The sequence below is a fragment of the Echinococcus granulosus genome (assembly GCF_000524195.1).
Source record: "Echinococcus granulosus chromosome Unknown EG_S00014, whole genome shotgun sequence".
Classification (NCBI taxonomy): domain Eukaryota; kingdom Metazoa; phylum Platyhelminthes; class Cestoda; order Cyclophyllidea; family Taeniidae; genus Echinococcus; species Echinococcus granulosus.
This window is the reverse complement of record NW_020170394.1, coordinates 554,716-573,970: the sequence shown is the minus strand read 5'-3', so window position 1 is coordinate 573,970 and position 19,255 is coordinate 554,716. Positions and strand designations below refer to the sequence as shown.

Genomic DNA, 19,255 nt, shown 5'->3' with positions numbered 1-19,255 from the left:
GAATTGACGATATTATCAGGCAGGCGTTTGCGAAAACTAAGAGGCCTCTTTGTGGATTCGTCAAATCTCCAGACTGCCAATGTACTTGCTTGAAAGGTAATACAAGCACAGCGACTAATGGTTTGGGAGCCCCCATACTTGCTAAAGTGATGCTATTATCTAAAAATAATGACTACAAATCTTAAAATTATACTATTATGCTTTAGGTCTATGCGGTTCACTTCTTTCCAGTGAGCTCTTTGTAGGTGGGGGATTGGTCCAACTGATCTAGCGCCCCAACCTTTCTTGGAATCGTAGGCAGTTAGCAATATGACAGAAAATGCACCGTTGATGTGCAGAAGGGCTGAGAGGCCACTGGCATGATTCGAAGGCCACGCCGCCAAACGATTGCTCAGTCTACGGAGGCCTAAGGGCGCTTGTAATCAAACGCAGAGTTCAGCGAACTACTAAAGCACTACACTAGCACCCAACTTCTCCTAATCTCGCTATTCGGTAATGCACAGTCGTCATTAGTTGTACACACCTCCGATTATTCGCCCTGCCGACTTCTATTCTTAGTTGTGCTTTCTATTATTAACCACAAACTGATATCGCAACTCCTCGACTGATTTCGTAAATACTGAAATTGAACTACTTGCCACCAATCCTACTTCATATACTGAGGATTATCTGAAGCGCTAAATGAGGGCTCAGCATCTCCTGAATCACCACTACCCACCGCCAATGATATACTCTAAGAGTTATCTTCTCAGCCTTTCAAAGCAGTCCGATTCCCAGATTATTTGCGTAATTATTTTACAGTTGCTGATACAACCTGTCAAGTGTGACAGTAACCTTCAATTGGAAAACCAACTAGGAGGTAGATTTAGTACTGGCATTAAGATACTAGGCCCTCAATGGGGACTCCTCATCTATCCTGGTCAAAGACTCCAGATTACTCGGAACATGCGCGCGCAGTGTGAGGCTATAAAAGGAGTACCAAAAGCTAATGAAGTCACTTTGTTCAACTCATATCGCCTTCAAGCACTGGTTATGAAGTGAAACAACTTCGGGCCGCCTTTTAACAGTCATGAGGAAAAGTTGCCAAAACCTTCTTCTTGGGTTATCAGTCCCAACTATATACACATAAGCCTAGGAAGATACGCATCCTGTGCCCAAAATCAGCCTCGACGTAAATGTCTGCACGAGCAGACGAAATGTTTCAAATATGGCAAGGTGGGACATACCCAGAGTGTGAGCCCAAACGAATGTGTAAATTAACTTGTGATTCTGATTTCAGTGCAAAAACCCCAACTGAAGGGTCCTTGACTTTGGTTCATAATTTTCAAATAAAGAAAAAGTAAACATACCGGTTGTCAGAGTAATTTACTAGAAATCAAATGACAAATCTATGAGGAAAAAACTGACGTGAAATATTAATGTTTAATAACAGCCTCATCCCATGGGCCATTAATGTTGCTATAATGGAAAATACAGAAAAATGAAAAAAATCTGATGGGTGAAAAACCAGTTAAATTTACTAGTTTATCATAGTCATTGTAGTCTAAAGAATTTCATGATTATGACGGTTATATGCAGAAAACATGATCGATAGTTGCAGTGTAGCATACTTACAAGGCCAAATAACAAAGCACAAAAAGTGAAAATTATTAGTCAGTTATCAGAAGCGGTATTCACAAGGCAGTGGACAGCTACCTCTACTACACAACTGCACTACAATTTTGGACGGTAGGTACTAGCACGCACGTAGCGATTGAAGAGACCGAAAAAGATAGCTAATATGAAAGCTGCAACTCACGACTTGATGGATTGCATCTTGTAGAAGATAAAAGGTATACCGAAATTGATAAGGAACGTTGACAAAAGGGTTGCAGTGGCAATGAGGCCCTTATAGACAGATTCGATCTCATCATCGAAGAAAAATGGCAAAAGGCTCAAAGCAGCCGCCGCGCCCATTCCTAGGGTAAAACCAAATCGGGTCTTCTTACCTTTGCAGACCTAAAACGAAACAATTACAAAAGACGAAAGCCAAGCTAGCATCATATCACAATCCATATAAATAAGATATATTCACTGTATGACTCCCAATATAGAGTGCACCGCATTAGCATAATGAGAGCTGATAACAAGAGGTAATTAGTGACCTGTATACGATGGCGAATGGTGGGCCACGTGGCGAAAACAAGAGTGGCAGATATAATCAAAAGAAGCGTTTCTTTAGGTCCTGGTAAGCGGCTGGCCATACAAAGTGAAGCGAGGAAGCCTGTCGCTACGGAGACAATATTGGAGTCGGTAGTGCCATCGACTCGGGAAGAACGCATTCCGTTGGCGTAGGGAAGCGAAGCGAAATTCAAGAAGAGTAATATAGAAGTCATTGCGTAAATTGTGTCAGTCGAGACAGTATCCAAGAGAGAATGCAGAACAGGAGCCAAAGCCGAACTAAAGACCAGAATTATGAGTCCTGTGCGCAGAGGAGTAGAAACTAAAACACACGCTTAGGTTCAGCCGAATTACGGTAGAAATAAGTTACGATAAACGAAGAGTTAGGAAAAAGAAAACCTTTACTCACGTGCCTTGAGATTCCGTTCATCCGACGATAGGACCAAAAAGAACCACAGCATGAAGCCAAACACAGCTGTCAGAAGAATGACTATGGCTAGATAGTAGGGGGTCACTCGTTTCCAGAGCAAAAAGATGAAAGAAGTCACGAAGAGGCAAATGCTTCTCAGTTGTGAGAAAATACGAGTCTACCTGCACAGTTGCTGAAAGACCAGTCCCGAATAAAGCATAATAGTTGACAGGTCAAATACTTGTAGATTAACTAAAGAATGGTAAGAAGCAGAATAGCAAACCATTTCTTTGCAGACGTATTAGAAAATCAGACGCCACCCAGTTATCTGGAGCGGTCCTTTCTTCATAAAGCATCTAAAACTACGAAAAAAATTTGGACCCAAATTCCCAGCATTCAGATATCAATCTCAGATAAGTACAAAATCGCTTGTATGGCTTATACCCCATAACCGGAGACATAAGCACATAAAAGAATTCAGTCACGAAAGGGAAGTGTAAGTGAGAAAGTTTCGTAAAATCTTTCATAAAGGCCTAGAACCTCTTCATTGCAAAAGTGGTTACTACTACAACCAAGCCACCTCCTTGAACAACTAAGTTATTTACAACAAGCCACCTCAAAGTTTCCCAGACATTGTTAGGTTTCAAGGTCGCACAACGTGGTATTAAAAGTTTTCAACTTGAATTCTGGTTCCAGATAGTAAAACACGTCATACAATTTTAAAAGACGACTTCTATCTATCAAATGATGTCACATAAAGTTTTTTTAGCGAAGGTACAAGCAAATGGCGAATGTATAGAAAAATTTTCGGTATAATGGCGACATTTTAAGCATCTTTTTCCCGTATACTTCCATTCTTTAAAAGCGGTAATTTTTTAGTTTACTCAACTAAAAACGCTAAAGCTAGTCGAGAAACTTACTGTTAAGTGGCAATTTCTAATTTGTAAAATACGATTTAAACAAATCATTTTTTCAAAATCCTGTACGATGAAGCCGTAGTAAGCCATATAAACATATAAGTGTACAACCATTATGTAAAGAGCTTGAACGCAATGGTATTGCTGCCTTAAACGAAGTACAAACCGGGAAGATCGAGTTCTCTTTTTGAGCAAATTTCTACAGAGTCTCGACGATCCCCGAAGTTTTAATAACTCCTCCCAATAGAATACAATGTTTCTTTTTGACGCACGGAAAAATTGGGAGGCTATCGGCATGGCCGACGAAGTACGATGCCAAGAGGAAATGTAAGCCGCGATGTTTGGAGAGTCCGAACAGCTCGACATATTGCATGACTTGTCAAGAAATCGTTTTCTTGACTCGTAAATCCATTAAAGATTGCCACAAGACTTGACATTTGCTTCCATTGAACGCTAATGAGCTCTAATGTATTTGGAAATCTTCACAATAATCAGCAATTAGATATTTACGATGAGTGAATTAGTTATTGGAGGTAAAGCGAGTCTTTCCTGCAACATTTACAAATGAACTTGCACTGTTTCGAAAAGGATTCTGTACCATCCTCAACTTGATAAAGTGGTGGAACATTTCATAATCTTTCCGTAGGTCCTCTCTCCCCCTTCCTGTTTCAGATCGTTGGGTTGAGAAGATTGGTTAGAGGAAGATACCAGATGCTGCCCAATACAGGGCAGTTAAAATTAATCAGAGTTTTTTAGGGAATTGGTGTTTTTCTCCCTATGAATTGATAATGTCTGCTCAACCACGAGGCTGGTGTAATCTGACCGCTTGACTAAAAATTTTGACTCAACCAAGCATTTATTACATTCTTTTCAATAAAGGAAAATGCAATAGGACGCAAAGCTAGGCTCTCTACAAACTTTCTTGCAAGAAGCTATAAACTGCATCTGATTAGTGTCTAGCGGCATGCGTATTAAGCGAACGCCGCATCCGATTTAAATTTTACAATGACATGTGTAATGTATCCCGACAGCAGATCAAAGCAGCAGTTTTTTTTCAACAAGTTGGTATACATGAGGGGAAGCAAGCGTACCGATACAGCCATAGCATCCATTAATCCTGTTGGACTGGGGTGATGGTGAGTCACACACGCATTTGGTGTCCTGATCCACGCTTTACCACGTTCCAACCTCTTCGATCCCCGTGAACCGCCTCTGGTGCGGTTGAGGGCTAGAGCAAACCTCGATTATGGTCGCTACACCTAGTGCATTTCCATTATAGGTGTGAGCGTGATTTCGAATTGAATACTGACTAGATGGATTAGACAATGAAGAGAACTGAAGGGATGGCACTGTCTGGTAATTCACTTACCATGACAATGACCTATAAGGAACCCGACTGGAAGTAAATATTTCGGTGTTACGCCTTAAATTGATTTTCTTCCAACGACTTCCCATTTTACTTCGTCAGCTCCATTCGCTAAGGCGTGTATCGTACGAACATCACTTGGTTGCATGATTCTCGAAGCACATATTAATGGCAATGACCTCACCCTGGCAGAGTTCAAGAAAAGTGCATCTGCGTGTTTGGCAGCACCAATGAGCATGATAGTATGCTACATATGAAGCTAAATTCTCGACGCATATCTAAACAACACACCATACACTGTGGTTTTGAGTTATCAGGTCTCCAAAAGTGACCCTGCTGATTTCACCACCCCTTAAATAAAGCAAATTAAAAGTGGCTAAAAGGTTTGCCGTCATTATGCAGTTGAGATTTTAGTATTAGATGATGCCAGTTTATGCACGGAACCTTTTTGACATTCACACACTTCTTGATAATGATGCTTGGTTACGTACTAATCAGGGTAACATCAAGCACGTTAGTGCAGAACCAAATACAACACCACATGGCCAAGATAACATTTCCCACAAATGTGAGAGAATTTGAACCAAATTTTATGCCATTGTAGACACTGTTTTATTTTGAAAAGTGACTTACTTAGAAAAGTAATCATAAGGACACTAAACACCCTATATTTAGTGAAAAAAAAAAATACAAGGACGGCAAACAACTCTACAATTAAAGCAAACACTAACGCTGTGAAGAGTGCTTCCACTTTATGGAAAGCGGATAGGCCAAAGTGTGATTGGTGCCCCAATATGGCTGTCAAACACAAGCGCCGCTTAAAATGTACCGTCAAGAGAATCAAGAGTGCTTGGAGTGAATGAATTAAGGAACCTATCCACAATCCTATAAATTTTCCACTGCACATTGTTTACGGATAAAAGAGCGGAATTTTGGTCCGCCATGCAGGAAGTGCATATAATCATCGGGCATAACCACACACCCACCATGCCCGAGTGAATCTGTTGTGCGTGCATTTCGACGCATTTGAAACCGTTAGAGGAATGTGCTAGAAATACTTTCACTGAAAAGCTCTGCCAGTGGTTATTTGCTTGACTCTTGGTTTTGGTAGCGGCCCACTTAGGGTCGCGCCACTGTATCTCCACTGGGCGGCCTGGTCTCTGGGCCACGTCAATAACCCAAGGCCCTACTATAAGCCAAGAGCACATACCCTGCGTATGTATTATGTCTCCTTTCATCTTCAGTGAAGGCTCGAGGCGCTACAGCTCTACTACCGGATTGGAATTCGCTTAAATCGGCTCGTCAATTAGATTTAAAAAAAAACTGTAAAACATTCCGGCGTCACGACCAGCGGGTCATGCTTTGTTTCTGTTGGCTTAACAATGCAGACAGTTCACTGAACCTGGGAAACACGATGCGGACTTCCGGTTGACCTCTAAGCAAACTAAAATCGGGTGGACATATACTGGGTATGACAAAGATCCATTGATCTCTCGAAGCCCCGAACTATTCTGACGAAACGAAAAGGGTAATAGAGATTTAGATGGTAATGATCTGTTTGAAAAACAACCTATTTTTTTGACCACTGTAAGGTAATAATTTTGCTTATGGTATTGGATAAGCCGCTTCTGATAACAGAACTCAAATTAGTATCAGATCAGAGATTGTTATGGGAAAATCTTGCCTTAGGTTGTCGTAGTCAGTGGCGAAGGACTATAGTTGTAAGGTGTCCGGCGATAGTTTTACGCCTCTAGAATTTCTCCGAAAATAACAGCAACCATTGATGGTGTTACTTTCACTCCAATTCAAAATAGTTACCTACACTTGGGGAAAAATTAATAGCAGTAATGGCAGATCAGACTAGCATTTAATTCAATTTAAAATCTAACACTTAATGTAAAAATACTTTTAGTTAAATACGAGACACCGTTTTAGGCGTCAAAGATGTACCACATGAAATACTAACATGGCTGAAGTTAAAAGGTCAGTATCCACATCAACAGAGCAAGGTCTTCACACCTCGGCCTGACAGCACAGGAAAATAAGGGTTTACAGGAAGCGATGTAATGCATCTCTTCTGATTTTGGCTGTTTTTACATGAAAACAAAAACGCATTTATAAGAGCTAAAATTTTCCAGACACAGAGGAGGAGGTCTTCTTAAAGGCGATAGAGATGTGATGTATGCCAAGGAAAAGTTCCTAGTAGCATGATCCCCCACCAGCTCGATAGGAAGATGTATCTTGGCTACAACTTGGGAGTGAATGACTTCCAGAGTTAGATTTATCGGGTAGTTGTTTCTTTTTCCACAAATAAACACTTTTTAACTTTAGTTCTTTTAGATCCCATAAAAAAATAAGCACAATTAAGTGGATGGAGCCGCAAAGTTCAATTTTCCCCTTAGATTAAACCGCTTTCGAAGATGCGTCAGGGAGCAAGAATGAAATTGTGCAAATTATAATCAGTTTGTCTGCAGTTTTGATCACAGGTAAACTGTCACTAGTGCGCTAAGGGCGGGAGACCATCATCAATGCAACAGGTAAGGAGGAAGCGAGCGAGCGAGAGAAGTGGAATTGCAACTTAAGCACCACCATGTATACACGCTCGCACATTGACAAACACAGATAAACGGGATGGGGAAGGAGGTCCGAGGCTAGAGCAAACAAAGTCATCCAACAATCTAAGAAGCCATGGTTTCGAAAATATAAGAAATACGAAATCAATGAGGAAGGAACAAATGGATGGATGAGTTGGTAGCTGGCTGAGTAGATAGGTGAAAGGAAGTGAGGGAGGAGGACGAGGAGGAGTTGGGCGAGATAGAGGTGAAGGTTGAGAAGAAGAAGAAGAAGAAGGGGGCAGATGGGGTGTAGTATTCTCAGGCTGCCGTCTCCTCATTATTGCCGTTAATAGAGACCGTCTGAAGACCAAGCTCGAGACGTTCCGTGTTCTCGTCGACCTCGTCCTCATCTAGGGTCGAGGTGGGCGTGCTGCGACCTGAGGTGCGATTGGGGCTGGAACTGCGAGAGGCACTAGGCGAGGGAGGTGCCGAGAACGGACGGCAGAGGCGGAAACTCTTTTCTGAGCCTGCGTCGTCCTCGTTAGCATCCACCCGCTCCACGTCGTGTGTGAAGAGGTCCGGACGCTGGCGGTAGAGCGCCACCAAGCGTGCTCTACTGTAGTACTGAAGGGAAGCGAATCAAAGAACGAAACTGAAAGTTGTTCAGTAAATGCCACATCAATCACCCCTTCCACCAAACTAATTTAGAACAGTAAAACTACTCAAACGATCGGTTGAGAGTCATTAGAGAGAATTCTGTAATGGAAAAGGTGTGGGGACTCCATTTTAATGAGCGCAATTTAGATTTTTAAGTATGCCTGTTTCTGGAGTTCGGAAAACAAAAAAAATAAAACACTGCTTGACTATTTCTGGATGGAAAAGCAACTTCATAAATATCATAAAGAGAAATGCCTAGTCACTGTCATGGTCCCGGTAAACATTATGCAGAGAATAGTGGTTTCGTCAAGGGCTGTTAAATTCACGATCCGAGGAAATCATCGACAAAAGCGACTTAGGTATGCATACCGCAAATATTTTAGGCGGAGACAAAAGGTTCAAGACCCACAATTTCCAGAAGGAGTACCAAGTTTTCACAAAAGCTTAGCTCATAATCGCGGTCAAATTTCTAATATGCCTACTACACTTCAAAGTCAAGTCAAAGTTTCAGCCATAATGGGTAAGGATGCTCTCGTGGCCGTCAGCCCAAGTTTGATTTGAAATAAAAAAAATGATTCCACCAGTTTTCAATAAGGAGGTGTTCGAACTGTTGCAAAATCATTTTCAGATAGGAACAAACAAGAAAAATTCAAGTCATGGAGGGGGACAATTTATCCAAAATTCAAAGACCAAAGAGCCAAGAAATATTTTGATCTGTTAGTGTCACGAAATTAGGCGATGATGGGATTTACAAGCGAGGTGGTGACTACGGACAATTAGTAATGCCTATCTAAAAAGTGCTCTAATCCAAATGCTCAATAAGTTCTTTACTTAAATTTTGATCATATTCACGACATTGTGACGGTAACATCTATCCGATTGTTTATATGTCTCCTTCCTACTACCCACCCAATGTAAGATGTGCCAGTCTTATTTGCTAATGGACTTTGACCTAGCCGTCTGCCAAACGATGATCGTCATTGCAAGACAATATTCACAGTTGTCAGCTAAGATTGTTTACTCTGGACCGGAAGATATTAAAAAGCCTTCCTGTCAGAGTATGTTGAATTGCACAACCAAACGGTTCAAAGCAGATAAATGTGCCCTCAGAAGTGCCAAAACTGGACCAGACGAGAAAATGAAGCACAATAGTTGACAAAGGAAACGACATGAGACCCAGGGCTTCAAGTTGAGGGAGAAGACAGAGGTCGGAACCACATCCGGTTTCGAGGTACCTGCATAAACAGCTACGGGACCCACAATAGCACCAAATTCGCAACACTGACTTTGCGTGAGTAACCGTCACCGCCATGAGTGCGTTCGGCCATGTGATGTAATGTAAGGTCCGGGTCTGCGATGCACCGACTATGAGATCCGAACGTGAGCAAATCCATCAGGTTGTGATTTACCATGAATCCTCCCACATAGGCAAGTACATCAATACTGTAGTATAAGACACCAAAGATTTAGACAGTGCTGTGGAGCAGACTGAAATCGGTGCAGTTTGAGCAGACTATGCGATGTGACAATAAGGAAGTAAGAAATCGACTATAGAAGAATAAGAACGACCAAAGTCTACGAGCGTAGACGCGGCAGCATAAATAAATGCAACAACGGAAGGCGTACTGCTGCCTTACGTTTATCAAACGGCCACGTTAAACAGTCTTGACCCAATGATGAATCATCGCAACGTATTTGGAGTGAGGGCAAAGGAGCATTCAAAATTTCAATTTTGGAAGCGACATTTGTGTGCATGGAGGGACGACTCTCAACCGATTTGTATTATTAAGTGCATATACCATGATGCACAATGAATGAGATTAAAAGGGGACAACTGTAAATCATAGCAAATGCTAAGCACGATAGTGATCGGTCTTCGCTGGGAACAGATAGCTGAGAGTGGTCATGAACTTACTACACCGAGATTTTTCCAATCAAGCAGTTCACTAAGTCGCTCGGTTCGGTTTCGCAAAATGACGCGCTGCCTTCGTGAGTACTGGCAGAATTCATGCAGGCACTGTAAAAGAGGAATAAACATGCCGGTGACTACGCCTGAGAGTGCAGTGAACAATAATGGGTTGCAGCTACCTTGGGAAAAGGATTCAGATGAAATTAATGCATTGAAACTTATCAAGTGCAGTACCCATATTGCATGACTGTTATTACTCTATAATATAGTCCACTGGATTATGGGAAAATCGCACCACATTGATAGTAGTTTAAAGCAAATGTCGCAAATATTAGGCTAAAATCTTATTGAAACAATCTCCTTTAATAAAGAACTTGGTATTTTGACGCGGATTTTGTCTATAAATCATCTATAGGTACCACAAATGGGTGTATTTTATCTACCAAGCCACCTAAACAGTGTTTTGTGATTTAGCCGAATGTAAATAAGTCAGCAAAGTTAATGCCAAAAAAAATTGGTTTTTGATTCAGTTGGAGGTTACTCAAAGAGCCGAAAAATACATAAAACCATTGAGGAAAATTTGTCAATGCTATTAGGTAAATATTACTAACAATTGTATTATTGAAGGCATAGTTAGAATGAGAACTCACCCTTGTCAACTGCTCAACGGACGCATCGACACTCTGGAATCGACGGTCCACAATATAGATGCCGTAAGAAGCGGGATCCTCAATGTGCTCTTCCATAAAGCAACCGAAACCCGAGAGATTGGTTGTAACCGATGGGATACCCATGACTGTACATTCCGCTGTAAAGAAATTAGGTAACTCCTCGTTTTATTACCACAATTTAACATAGGTACAAGTTAATTGTATAAAGATTGCAATGAATATTACCGGGGGTGTAGCCCCAAGGTTCGTAATAGGAGGGAAAGACACCCAAATGACAACCACGGACAAATTCCTCATAGTCCATCGGCAGAAGGGGATTGGTTGAACTAAGGAATTCCGGATGGAAAATGACCTGCAACACGTTAGAGCACTTGGTTTTCACGAATATAGAAGGAAGACTGATTAAGTGGTATGACAAATGAATGATCGTAAATAAAGGAACGTTAGAAACAATTGTATATCACGTCTCAAATTGATATACAGGATTTCAACAAATAAACTGAAAGCGATTAAAATAAAGGCGCCCACTACTTATACTTCGGCTAGCTTAGTAGCAAGACACTGTTACAAAATACATATATATATATAGAAGCCCATTTGAAAAGAAATACACTTGAAGATAAGGTGATCCGGATATGGAGATAAAGTATACTTTAGGAGAATAAAAAATCAAGGCTTACATAGTAAAAAAATGTGGGAGAACTAACTTTCACAGCAAATCTTTTCAGACCATATCGCAAGTAGGAACGACGTAGCTTACAAATTCAAAGAGCAAACCATACATACTCAAATTAGTTTTTCTGTATAATCAAAGGTTTGGTCGTCAGAAAATTGAGCTATAACATTCAATCTTATTAAATTAGACGTGCATTTTCTGGGAAGATGTTACAGTTAGAAGTTCAATTAATACAGCCAATATAGTTGCGCAACCTTTAGGTTCAAAAGGTGAATTTTTACAAAGAAAGACATCCAGTAATAATTGAGTCATGAAAAATATGAAATAAAATAATGGGAGGAAAACATTTCATAGAGTTTGTTGAAGGAAATCTTCCTTGAATATGGAAATCAGGAAACAGATTAAAACACCTACAACAATTTAACCAACTATGACCAACTTAACTCGCATAGGCTTCACCAAGTCAGCTATATCTCCCTATGAATAGCAATTTCATAGCGAAGGCATGCGGGATGGAAGGAGGCTCTAGGTTCTCGAACTCACCTTGACACGGTCGTACCGGTTGTTGAAGAGGCGGCAGCGACGGAGGTTGCAGAGAACCAGATCAATGTTATCCTGCACAATGTTGTGCGTGCAGATAGGCGGGAGGTTGTTGCGCTGTGTAGCGTAAATGCAGCGCTTCAGCCTGACAATGTCCTCCTACATCGAAAAAAAGGATACATTCAGGGGACAATATATTTTGCCAGGAAGAAATAACTAAGTTCCACACTCTGATAACTGAATTAAGACAACTAAAGTAATGAACGCATCGTTTTACGTTGTTTTGATGATAAAAATGTGATCCGATGAAAATCTTATTCTCAAATGATAGTCGCAATGTATTTTGCACCCAATTTCATAGTCATTCAGATGTTTAAATGAGGCACTTTTTGCACAACGGCTTTTTTTGACTAAATGTATCGTATTGCCGATAAATGTTTTCAAACTGTTGAGGAAACTAGGGTGATGCATTGGCTGATTTGTTGCAAGAAACGCAAAACATTATTTTTCACAAAGGACGCTTTCAATGTACATAATCTTTTACCTCGACCACGCATACACTATCTACTGACCGCAATTTTCTCTTCGGTTCTCAGGAATGACTTCACTAGACTTAGTATTAGAATTTTTTGTGACAGTCGATAAACGCACTTAGCACGAGACGATTGTGTTCCTAACTCACCAGACATTTCCAGATTTTCCTGACTATTTTCGAGCTTTCCTGACTTTGGTCCAACATGATTCTATAGATTCCTAAATTACGAGACAAAATACGGTGACCTTTCAATTTTTGACTTCAAAGAAGTTTGAACAAAGTTTTCGGACCGAATTCATTACAATTACAGCTTCATTCGACATGACACATTCCTCTGGAACGAATGTTTCAATAAATTACCTGAATAAGAGTTTATTTGAAAAAATTTACTTTATTTAGTATGCGAGATAAGCTCACCCTCCAGCGACGCTGTAATAAACTGATATACGTATTGGGTGAAAAATTATCCAGTTGCGCACATTGTAGAGTGAAGAAGTCATAAACCAAAGCAATTAAACTACAACTTGCTATTTAAAATACTTTAACGGGTAAAAATAGTTAGAAAAAGGTGTTGTTCTGAAGTGCGATTTACTCAGTGAAAGGTCAACTAAACTAACAGAGGAGATTTTCACCTCACTTCAGTTGATGTAATAAGTCTGGAATGAAGATTCAAAAACGCCCAAACATTGGCAATACTTGCTAAATGCTTAACCAATAGAAAGCATGGCCGGTGTATTCGTGACTGACCTGATGAAGAACGTCTGCACCAGTCGGAATTCGACCTCGGAGACAGACTTCGAAGAGTCTTGTCCCCATGTCGTTTTGAATATCGTTGCAAGTTTCTCGAAGTTGTTTTACTATTGCTTGCGCTCTGAATGAGTCTACATTAAAACTATTGGTTGCAGCGGGGAAAATAAGGAAAGCAACGACGGTGACATCACTTCCTTGCTCCTATTTGGGGTAGAAAGCAAAATTCAGAGACAAATGAGATTTTAAAACAAGATGAAATTCCACATTGACTGTTGGATTACAACATACATATAGGATTGAGATCCTGATCCATAAACACATGATCGACAAATCCCTATGAAATGGGCCTTGAATTGTCTTGAATACTTCCACTGTTGCTACAATTTTCATGCTTTTATTTTTTTTGACACCTTATCCAGATGCATTTCTCGTAAACGTGATTTACCGGAGCTCGTCAGCACGCATAAACTTTTGACCAATCTGCTCCCGGAAAATGGTGAGCGTGCAACGCACGGAAGCAAGCACACAGGCTGGCCATACGTGAAACAATGCGTGACATGCAAAAAAGCATTTTTAAAGCGGATAATTAGCAAAAATCCTGCCACGTAATGCTCATTTCAAAGCCAGAAACCACAAATTCTTTTACATTCCCATTTGTACTATGACCTACACAAAGTACCGATTTGCCAAATTATGCGCCGGTTTATACACTTAACACAATGTGCACACCCCAAAAGGCTCAAAAGAAATGTCTTGAATCCACTTACCTGCAAACGATGATTTAAGCGAGCAAGAGCTTCGATAAATATATCAGCACCTTTATTTTGAAATTCATATCGACCGGCAATAAAAAAGTATAGTGTCTTGTCCAAATCAAAATCGTAGTGTCTAAAAATATCACGAAAATAAAAGTAAAGAACTCATCTAACATGGTTTTTAAATAATTTGTGCCAGAAGACACTGAATAGTAGCTAAGTAGTTGCGCATAAAAAGCCTTGTGAGTTGATTAAATGATTTGCAGCATTCAAGGGGCACTATGAACAATGGCATAGGGCGATTAAGTGATTTTGCTTACAAACCCGAGTCCCGAAAAAGGAAACGTTTTAAAGCCAAAAATATCCTGATAAAGCTTGCAATAGCGCGAATCAAAAACAGTGTGGAGGACAAATTTAACAAAAATAGTATAGTATAGAGTCTAAGAAAGTCTAAAAGTAAACCCAAGTTAACAAGAGGAGTATACTGTCACGGTCTACGAACACAGCCCCATCCAAATAAATAAGGATAAAAGTGCTAGAAAGGAAAACAATATGCACAAACAGACACGCTAGAGACTTTCTGGCAAGGTCAGAAGAAATAGGTGGCTAAAAGCACCAGAACTGACCCATAAAAGTGGCCTTGAATGAACTGGTGCAATTTCTGCTTTGCAAGCGCGTGCCGATTTTGGAATTCATGAAGAGCCGCAAACTTGATGAGGTTGAGACCATTGGGCGTAATGATGTCAGGCTCGCGTCGAAGGAGGTACTTGCTCTCCAGACCAGTAATTTTACTTACTGTTGTGAAAGCGTGAGCACAGTGGACAGCAGCCCTCTCTAAGCAATAGCGGTGGTAAATATTACGGTCTCCAGCTTCCTAAAATACAAAAGTGACATTAATAACCAAATTCCCTACCAAAAGGAGTTAAATCGATTTAGGACAATATTTATAAATAAGCTTCAGATAAATACTATTTAAAACCGACGTAAAAACTTTTGTATCAGTCTAATATAAAATAGCAATTTGTCATGCACTAAGAAATAACAGATACAAAGAAGCATGCCTTGTCAAGATCAAATTTGTCCAAATTATTGTACAAATCAACTGAAGCAGCACACAAATATCTTCCGAGGAGTGTGGCATGCGTCGTAAAGATTGTAGCTACGTTAAGGTGGCGCGTACGAGTGAAGATCAATCCGCAGCCAGCGAGCCACTCATGGAAGTGAGCGACAATAGGAGGTTTGACACCCTCAGTTTCAGCATCCAATTCATCTCTGAACTAATAATAAGTGAAATCCACTAAGAAACTTAAAGCGCCCAACAGAAAGGGGGAGAACTTTAATTTTCTTACTTCTTTCAAAAACCATGAGACGAGTGCACCAAAAATAAGTGCATCATTGCACTCACTGTCATGAACAGGAACTCCAATGTTGCAATTGTCCCAGAGTTCTTTTTTCCAAGAATCTATGCGCCATGCAGATGAACCGATATCAAATAGAAGGACATATGGATACCCTTCGATAAGCCATCGGCCAAAAACCAGCTAAAGGTGAGAGAATATAGGACTATGAATTACATTGATATCGTGTTTACGTAGCTTTTGAAGAGCGCGCTTGAGGGGTTCCGAGGCCGGTTCTACAATATCAACTTCTGTGCGCATGCAGACTTCGTTGAGGGGACCGATGAGTACATATCGATCACCAAGTTCCTCAACGGTCGTGGCAGCTTTCGTTCTAATCACAGTGTATATGCCTCCGACTAAAATTTATTCAGTCGGATCATTTAACAATTTCACATGTGCGAGTAAATCAAAGAGTGACAAATATAAAGTGAAATAAATATGATGTACCTTTGTTGACTACTTCCCAGGCAACCTCAAAGACGTACTTCTGCTTATAAATGCCTTCATCGATTGACTTATCTAGGCCCAAAACATCAGCACTTGCGGATACATCTTTGATAAATCGCCCAACACTCGCCCGCCGATGCATATTCAGAGATTATTTGCTTACCCGCCCCAATGGATTATTATATGCACTGTACATTTCATTTGACCAAGTTAAACGAACTAGTAATGGCAAGCATTAAAAAGGAACAAACATTTTATTAGCAGCTGTTTTGCGAGGCAGTAATATTTTATATGGCTAGCGAAAAATAGCATTTACGAGTTTCACGCCCTAAGTAGCTGCCTAAAAAATTATTTGGTTGAAGTTCATAAGCGGTAATCCCATGTTGTTCCTTTATAAGACTTCCCACTTTAAGGAAGATGCATATAAACTAATAAAAAATCTGCCTCATCTCATATTTGTAAAATTTGTCATGTAAAACTGATGCACTGATGAGAGCCAACAATTGTTAACAACTTGCGTTGAGGTGTTCGGCACTTAGCATTGTCGTGTGTATTTTGACCAACCAGCCGTTTTAATTAAAGGGCGCCATTTCAGTTACTTAAGAATAAATGCGCAAGTATTGTGCCTACTAAAAGCATACTAGTATAAGACGTGCTAATTTTACACATCAGTATACTTAGATTGGCATCCAGTGCGATAATACTGAACATCAGTTTCCAATAATTAGTTGCCTTTTACAACTTCCGAAGAAATAGTTATAGGCTTCGACTTGGCCGTGTCGGTGATGCGATTGGCTCCTCATTGAGTCCATCTGTGTACTGTAAACCGGCCGGCCGAGCCACTAAAAATGACCAGTGACCCCAGTTCTTTCTTGCAAGCAGGAAGAAAGTTGTCGTAGGCTACTTTTTAGTATTTACTCGTTTGAAGTGCATCTGGTTCAACATTGTATCACATCCTCGGTGTACCAAAAGGGGCCGATGAGGACGACATAAAGAGAGCCTACCGGAAGGTAAACATCAATGCTGGTAACCTCCGTTGACTATCTTTGCGGAAAGATCCCTGTTGAATTCCGCACTGATGTGGTGTCTACCTAGGTTCAAATGTGGTATTTGCCTAGTTTACTGGAATTAGATCCAGTATTTTATGAGGGATTTAGGCTGGTATACCTACCCTAGTAGTGATCCTGGTCTATACATTTACATTATACTACCTTTACATGGACTCCAGTCTGATGTCGTATGTGTAGTTTTTATTTTAGTATTTTTGAACTTATGCATGGTTAAACTACTGGTGATATTGCGGAAAGTCGAACTGCATTTCCTGAACTTTAGTTGATATTTTGAATCAAAGTATCTATTGCCCATAGAGCTCGAGAAAACACCCTGAATGTAGTGAGCGGCATCAACAGATCTTAAGTCGAGTTATTGTGGCTATCATGACTATACTTTCTTATTTATCACATTCAAGTCTTTCATGCATTTTTTTTAATTATTCAACACTGCTCACTTTTGCATTACCAGACTTTACTTGTTAGTGAGTACATTGAAATCCATAGCTTTATTTCACAAATCTAGTTAAATTATCTACTTTGTTCACTTTCTTCCAAGTGCCGCATCCATTATTCCGGCTTCTGTTATGTATTAAGGCTGCCCTGCGCTTTCACCCTGATAAAAATCCGGATAATCCTGCCGCTGCTGATATCGTGAGTTTCTTGTCTTATGCTCACATTTGCGATGGATATAATTTGTACTTATAGCACAAAGCCTTCCGTTCTTCATATGGTGCGTACTTACTCCAACGCAGGTTAGATTTCCTCGGCATTATTTTAATATGTAACTCAGTGCCTCAAATGCTTCGCCACTATGAGCCCTCATTGTCTTGAATGACAAATAACAAGAAAGTGAAGTGCCAATTTTTTCGCCACGTTTCCGATTTTCGAAAGAAAGAGAAGGTAATACGTTTTCTTCTCTTTGTTATTAATCGGAGAGTTGCCAATAGGCCACGTGATTGCAGACATGAGCTTGTTACAAACGAGAGAGCATTTATCTTTGTTGTGCCACTTTGCTCCTTTCTAAAAGAGGTTATATCGTCAAAACAATTAACTCCAACAATGCTGCTTCCATGGGTAAGGTCATTTTGGAGGAGGGAAAATTTATTGAGTAAAATTTAGAACCTCTTCCACACTATTGTGAATTTCCCTTTATTGCATAATCTATTCTGTTTAAAACACTCATTTAGAGGAGGCGTTGTGAGTTGGGTGCTTTGTACTCCTCTATTGAATGGAGTTGGGTCATTAGAGATCTTTTGCGTTTGCTTTACTCAGTTCAAGGATGTGAGCAGAGCCTATCGAGCACTGGTGGATCCAGTGAAGCGCAGCATCTATGACAAATATGGCAGTCTTGGTCTCTCCATAGCAGAACAGGTTGGTGAAGACAATGTCAACACCTACTTTATGCTTTCAAGCAAGTGGTGCAAGGTAATCTCGGTAACAGTTTAACCTCCTTGAGAGTGTGTCGTTTTGTCTGAGTGTCCATGTTACAGGCCCTGTTCTTCTTCTGCTGTGCTATCACCGGCTGCTACTTCTGCTGTTGCTGTTGCTTTTGTTGCAACTTCTGCTTCGGGAAGTTTAAGCCGGGCCCCCATGAGCCAACGCCTGAGGAAATCAATTTACGTGTGCGTAGATTTACCTGTTGTCTTGCTCGTTACATCCGTTATGGATAGGTCGTGCCTTTCTAATAATGATAATACCCCCTATTCCAAAGACCGTCACGATCATTTGTTGTATCCTGTTCGATTAGGATGAAGAATTGGACGATCTGGCACACCCAATGCATCAAGCTGCGCCTCCCTACAATCTGGATGATTTACGACAGACACAGTTTAATTCCTCATCGTACCCGTCGGTGGGGCGGCCGATGCCACCCCCCACAGGTAATGTTATCACTCGACAGCCACCCTCGACCATGTCCGGCTACTAGGCCACACTGTTTCCTAGTTCTGCTGCATTTCAATTATTTATTGTGCGACATCGTATTCTAATCGTTCCACGTTGTTACGACTGTGATTTTGATGTTGTTTAATTTTATTGTTTTCATGCACTTCACACCTACAAGGATTAATGGTGCAATACCTTTCAAATACACTCGCCTACCTGTGGGTGCAATGCCTTCTGTTTTGCGAGCGGAGCGGGCGGTCGTTTGCGCTGTCGAACAGGAATGCAGTTGGCATTAGACTTGTCAATTCCAGCCGTCTGGTAAATGAATGGCCCTTGCGTAGCCAGTGAGTGTTTTCTGCACAGGAATCTCGAGCCCTTGGCAGCGCGTGAGCAGTGTGTGGGACTTCGGTGGATGAGCTTCCTTGGTCTCGCGGAGACGTATGACAAGCAGATCTCTGGTATGTAGTAGGCGTTGCTACATGGATAGTAGTTTAATTGTTAAAGAATCTGAGCAGTAGAGATGTGGCAGGAGATAAGGTTGGTCTTAGTACTCACGCTCGAATCTGGGGGAG

The 19,255-nt window shown here is 40.8% G+C and overlaps 3 protein-coding genes across 3 annotated transcripts; 1 reads left to right on the top strand and 2 right to left on the bottom strand. All coding sequences in view use genetic code 11, as the record gives it.

Moving 5' to 3' along the window:
- Nucleotides 1-885: 885 nt before the first annotated feature.
- On the bottom strand, nt 886-2,925 carry EGR_02940 (Phosphatidylinositol N-acetylglucosaminyltransferase subunit C; the record flags this gene model as incomplete). Its single annotated transcript, XM_024492189.1, has 6 exons — nt 886-964; nt 1,799-1,998; nt 2,145-2,482; nt 2,570-2,724; nt 2,752-2,821; nt 2,853-2,925. The coding sequence occupies 6 exons, from the start codon at nt 2,923-2,925 to the stop codon at nt 886-888; spliced, it is 915 nt and encodes a 304-aa protein (XP_024353384.1).
- Nucleotides 2,926-7,725: 4,800 nt separating this feature from the next.
- Nucleotides 7,726-15,889, bottom strand: EGR_02939 (Putative glycogen [starch] synthase; the record flags this gene model as incomplete). Its single annotated transcript, XM_024492188.1, has 13 exons — nt 7,726-8,031; nt 9,980-10,081; nt 10,624-10,781; nt 10,870-10,996; nt 11,864-12,019; nt 12,433-12,603; nt 13,143-13,346; nt 13,913-14,033; nt 14,527-14,774; nt 14,950-15,177; nt 15,250-15,441; nt 15,475-15,656; nt 15,748-15,889. 13 exons carry the CDS (start codon nt 15,887-15,889, stop codon nt 7,726-7,728), a joined length of 2,337 nt encoding a protein of 778 aa, XP_024353383.1.
- Nucleotides 15,890-16,767: 878 nt separating this feature from the next.
- EGR_02938 (Cysteine string protein) lies at nt 16,768-18,726 on the top strand (the record flags this gene model as incomplete). The annotated part of the gene is made up of 5 exons (XM_024492187.1): nt 16,768-16,830; nt 17,394-17,450; nt 18,072-18,224; nt 18,290-18,421; nt 18,547-18,726. 5 exons carry the CDS (start codon nt 16,768-16,770, stop codon nt 18,724-18,726), a joined length of 585 nt encoding a protein of 194 aa, XP_024353382.1.
- Nucleotides 18,727-19,255: the final 529 nt, after the last annotated feature.